General features: G+C 44.4%; 1 protein-coding gene across 1 annotated transcript; it reads left to right on the top strand.

Annotated features, from left to right (window-relative positions):
- The first annotated feature begins 394 nt into the window (after positions 1-394).
- LOC119278411 lies at positions 395-4,470 on the top strand. The gene is made up of 6 exons (XM_037559763.1): positions 395-1,839; positions 2,434-2,489; positions 2,561-2,604; positions 2,729-2,789; positions 2,870-2,960; positions 3,971-4,470. The coding sequence occupies exons 1-6, from the start codon at positions 498-500 to the stop codon at positions 4,246-4,248; spliced, it is 1,872 nt and encodes a 623-aa protein (XP_037415660.1). The 5' UTR covers positions 395-497; the 3' UTR covers positions 4,249-4,470.
- Positions 4,471-5,447: the final 977 nt, after the last annotated feature.

The raw sequence follows: 5,447 nt of genomic DNA, 5'->3' as shown, positions 1-5,447 counted from the left end.
GCGTGTATCCGTAGCATACGCGATATAGCACCGGAGTAGACCTGGCCATCCTCCGGGCCGGGCCGGGCTTCGGGCCGGACCTGACCAAGCCCGAGGTAGAAAACTCAGGCCCAAGCCCGGCCCGGCCCGGCCGTCGGGCCTAGTTTTCAGGCCCGAGCCCGGCCCATCACAGCAAAAAACACGTCGGGCCTCGGGCCGGGCCTCTTCAGTAAATGTCATAAACAGCGGGCCCAGGCCCGGCCCGACCTAGTCTTCGGGCTCAAAACCTAGGCCCAGGCCCGGCCCGGGAGCAGCGTCGGGCCGGGTCTGGCCGGGCTTTTTCGGGCCGGGTCGGGCCGGGCTGTCCGGGCCGGGCGGCCCATGGCCAGGACTACACCGGAGGTCACCCCGTGGAGAGGCAAACCTAGATCCCCAAATTCGCGCTGCATCCACGCCTTGCGCCGCAACAAACCCTAGGCCCCAAATCCGATCCGCGCCCACCTCTTGCGCTGCCTGCCATGGCCACCTCTGCCGCCGATGCCGCCGCCGCCGCCGCCACCGTTCCCTCGTATCCTGCTTGGGTTCTCCTCGAAAAGAAGGGCTACGACGACGAGCTCGACCGCGTCGACTCCGCCAGCGCTACGTCGGAGACATTCGGCGGTCGCGCCGTCAAGGTGGCCTTCTACCTCGTGCCTCCGCCGGAAGTCTCCTACTTCTGCTTCCACCTCTCCAAGCTCGAGGGCGACGACGACGACTTCGACTTCCAGCCACTGTTTCTCTTTTCAGCTAAGGGTTTCGTCCTCTTTCGTTTGCTCTTCATCAATCGAAGCGACAGAAGCAATCTCGTCGAGTACTTCATGTACAAGGCAGGGGGCGGCAAACCGTCGCTCGAACCTATCCCGTCAACTCCTCTAGGTAGCAGTTGCGATTCGATATGCTTGAGCATCGTTCCCTGCCCCGATGACGAGGACAACTATGTCCTTGCCGATCTCTCTGTGGGTAGGGACCTTGGGCACTACGACCTCCACGTTTACTCGTCTAAGACGCACCAGTGGAGCACCAAGCCGTTGCAGCTGCCGGAATCTCCTGCCGTCAGGACAAATGACGACCTGCCTTGTCAATTCAATAAGGTGCTCGTGCTTGGAGCAAATGAGTTTGGCTGGGTAGACCTCTGGCGTGGCATTGTCACCTGCAAGGTGCTTGATAATGACCCAGTTCTCCGACTCATCCCTCTCCCCAAACCTGAAATCAACAATCCCCATGTAATTGGAGGAGATGTGGAGTTTATCCGGGATGTCACCTACCGCAATGGGATCTTCAAGTTCATTGAGATTGATAATTTTTGCATACCAGCTATTGCTCGTGATGAGACTTCTAATATCATTTCCAAGACGATGCAGCATTTTGACAGCAACGATATCATACATGATTCGGAGCTCATCTATCCTGTTTTAAAGCAAGCGGAACCTATTATTGTCCCTGATGGTTGGAAGATCCAGTCATATTTTAGGTTTCCTTCACGGGACTATTGGCTCAGGACCCATGCTGTTCATGTTGATGAAATCTCCGAGTATGACCCAAAGTATTGTAAGGTGTCGCCTCAGTGGCTTGCTTTTGCTGAAAACTCGACATTGAGGAACCTGAAAACATATTGCCCGACCTTTGGCATTCATGGTGACAGTGTTGTCTACCTTTTAGCAAAGGTGAAACCTGAAGATTACAAGACATGGATTGTTGGTGTTGACATTGAAAAGAAGATGTTGAGACTAATTCAACCATATACTTATGCGGAAGGTGGCTATGCTCTACCAACGTTGCTTCCCTCTACATTCTCCTATTATCTGAATAATACAACTCCAGGTATTTATTGTGCATCTCACATGAATAGTGCTTCATACTGCTAGGTTTGCTTCTCTATTTGGTTCTGTAAGCTATTGTGCTTATGTTGCTACCTAGTCTTCTTTTGAGGTTGTTTGCTTATACTATTAGGATTCACAGTCTGCCATGGAAAACCTAATCAACCATATAAATGAAGCTAGCCAACATGTGAAACGAAAGAGGTGTTTCTCTTTTCTATGTAGAAGATCTCTAGGGAAGAACTTCTAATACTCTAAAAAATTCGTACTAAAGGAAAAAATGAGAACTGCGGGTAACTTTTCCAAGTACAACTGTAATTGCAGCAAGCCTTTTCTTATATTAATGGTCTTGGAAGAATTTATTACAGAATTTACACATCTGTGGAATAGTGTATGCAGTTCGTCACCTCAAACTACTATATAGACCACAATCTGTTTTACCACTGCATGAGTACTCCAAATTTACTTTGCATTCAAACATGTCCTGGACCATACTTTTGAATTATTGTGCTAAATCTGTTGTCCTGTTGCTGCTGAAACCCATGTTTCCAACTGCATTGACTTTATGAGTTTGTTAATGATTTTCATCATATTACAGGTCTTTTCCCATCCACAGAGACAAACTACTCTGAGAATGCCCTCAATAATGCAACAGTAAGTGACCTGTCCTTCCTTCCTCGTTTTGAATAATTTTATGACCTAACTTCCTATTTTTATGGTCATAGATCCATGGTGATACCTCTGTACCTGATTTGGGTTACGATCCACTGTAAGTTCTATATGTTTGGACAACTTTTTTACAGCGATGGTCCAAATTTGTTGATATAATTTCATATTTTTCTATTTTGTCATGATAACATTTGACAACTTCCTTTTCTTGTAATTTGCTCAAGATCATGTGCTGGGGAAGCCACATCTGCACCAAGAACATTGAATTTCGAGGAAACCAATCAGGTATGCTTTATTGATCTTTATGTTGTAGATGTGTTCATCTTGCCATCTCAATTCACTGATATTTAACTATTCTTGTACAGCCACTGAGTTCGAATGAATGTGGTAATATAGGGCAGACCATTACACTACAGTCCCTGCATGCCATTTTGACCTCATCAGGATCAGAATCAGGTAAACATTGATGATGCTTGTTCTATGGTATGGTGCTGTGTTTTTTTTACAAATTTTTGGATCTTCTTTACTGGTTGGTTGAACTTCCTTGCTGTGAGAGACCCTAAATTTGGTTGTCCCTCTTGACGGGTATCAGGAGTACCATTGCGCTGCGACCAAGACGCGTGGTTACACTTCTTATTGATTCTTTGGCCCGTGGCTGATTCCCATGATTAATGCAGCGTTTGTTGGCATCCTCCATGCATACCAAAATTCGCGCGTACTCCATCCTTTAAAGAGTACTTCCAACTTTGTTGGAAAGTCAAACATTTTTATGTTTGACTGTATTATACAATTGTACACCAGCATTTATGCCATCAAATTAGTAGCATTGGATTCATGATAATATATATTTTCATCATACTTCTATTTGGTTTCACAAATATTGATATATTTTTGCACAAACTCGATCAAACCTTGAGATAGTTTGAGCCTCCTGCAAAGTTGGAAGTACACTCTTTGAAGGATGGAGGGAGTACTCTACATTATCTATGCATGCGCCTCCATGCAATCCTCTATCAACGACATCTCCCATTGCCCAATCCTCTATCAACTACAGTAGTAAATGGCTAGCGAAACCTGCATGCATTGGTGGATGTTGTTTCCCTTGGATAGCCATGGCGAATAATTACGGGATGATTAAATACGAGGTCATTATGGGGTGAATTACACCCCGGAAACACCTAGGGTCCATGAACCAACTTACAAAGCCGCCAGGAGGGAGTAGGAAGTGCAAAACATTTTTTAGGTGGTGGTTGAATAAGTAAGAGGAACTGAGCTAAGGTTCATTTCATCGTCTCACAAGAGGAAATTATAAATTTGAGTAGAATGCAAAACTTTTAAGGGCAGTAACGTCATTTGTAGTAAAGCTGTGCAGCTCATCTGCTGAAGTTCTGAAAAGTAGGTGCTTTAGCAGGTGTTACCTGCAGCTGATCATAAATCTTACTTTACTAACCTTGCTTTTGCTGAAGGCTATCTTCACCCGAGGATGAAACTATCGCTGAAGACTAAAGAAGATGGGAAAATATGGCTCTCCTTGCCGTTGGGTTGCCACTTCTCAAAGCCTTCGGGGCCAGAGCTTAAGCTGTTCAACTCACTGATAGCACGCCAGTCAACGCTCCCAGCCTCGCTGAAGCACCTGGGTTTGAACAACATTTCTTGGAGGCCGAACATCCCCATCTTTGGTCTGCTGTCGCCTGTAAATGTCCTTGACTGTGGCCTACGCAATCTTGCACAGCCCCACCAATGATTGAAAAAGCTATGATAACGCAGATGTCAAAAGAAGTCTCACATGTTAATTCTTGGTTTTCTTCATCATGTGTTGAATTATCTTAGACCAAGTTAATATTTTATCAGTGAATTATTAGTTTGGTTGTGGAGAGCTACAACTTGATTTGCTTGCAGCCGTGGTGCAATACCTTCTGAATTTGAAAGTTTCAATACATGTTTTTAATACATTTGATTGTCTTTATTTTCCTATTGCTTGTACCGCCATCCCCCCTTTTCAAAGAAATTAAATGGATAACTTTATTGACAGGTTATATTTTATTGATATATCACTTGAAAAATATAATCATAAGTTTGTAGCAGTTCTACAAATACCAAAGAAGTGCCAATACAGATATTGTGGGCATTTTAACCTTTTTTTTAGGTGTATGTGGGCATTTTAACTATGCTATCGAGCACTATCACTGCATATAACTTTTTGCTAGCTATAGAAAGCACGGTGAATAATTTTGAAGTATCAAACTTGGTTGACCATTCTAATCACATGTGAAGTTTCGTTAAGGAATGAAAGTTGGTATTTCTTTGCCACGAAACCACCGATGTGAAATGGTCGATCAAGTTGACCCTAAAAGTTTAGATTCGTTTGGTTTTTTTTGCATTTTTTTTATTTTACTGTACTAACGGGTGTGCATGGAACCATGTTCCAAAAGTTCCTGTCCGTGGATATAGAGTACTTTACTTAACTGATTATTTCTTTCTTTTTTTTTTGAGCAGTCAACGTGGGGCGAGCATTGAGATGTTTAGATGGACAGTGGTATCCTCAACTCAAATCCTGGTGCTCGCATTATTTCTGGATTTATATCAGGATTTCCGACAATGCGCTTTCAGTGGGATGAGACGTTCCCGTTAATGACGAGGCGTCTACGGTGCTCAACACGGAAGCATTCATACATTTGCATAACACTTTGCAGAGTGCTAACGAGGGGGTCCGGGGAGGGAGAGAGGGAAGGGTGCATCAGCTACAAAACTGGCTAGTATTTGTCAAAGGTAGATCTTAGAACGCATGGTCATCTTAGGGCATCTCCAATAGTTTGTATGTTAGCTTGTTGGTAAAATATGTCATGTTATCAACTAACACCTTAACGTATAACAACTTCAATAGGTTGTACTCCCTTCATCTAGGTGAGTAAGTCATCTTAGGTTGTGCACCGTGACCAAAGA

Source organism: Triticum dicoccoides, chromosome 3B (genome assembly GCF_002162155.2).
Source record: "Triticum dicoccoides isolate Atlit2015 ecotype Zavitan chromosome 3B, WEW_v2.0, whole genome shotgun sequence".
Classification (NCBI taxonomy): Eukaryota; Viridiplantae; Streptophyta; class Magnoliopsida; order Poales; family Poaceae; genus Triticum; species Triticum dicoccoides.
The sequence above is the reverse complement of the archived record's forward strand: the minus strand, read 5'-3'. Positions and strand labels throughout refer to the sequence as shown.

Excerpts from the sequence above, each read along its gene's own strand:
- LOC119278411 (XM_037559763.1), top strand. The coding sequence starts at position 498 with ATGGCCACCTCTGCCGCCGATGCCGCCGCCGCCGCCGCCACCGTTCCC. Across the intron at positions 2,790-2,869 it reads ATTTCGAGGAAACCAATCAG|CCACTGAGTTCGAATGAATG; the intron begins GTATGCTTTATT and ends ATTCTTGTACAG. Across the intron at positions 2,961-3,970 it reads CTCATCAGGATCAGAATCAG|GCTATCTTCACCCGAGGATG; the intron begins GTAAACATTGAT and ends CTTTTGCTGAAG.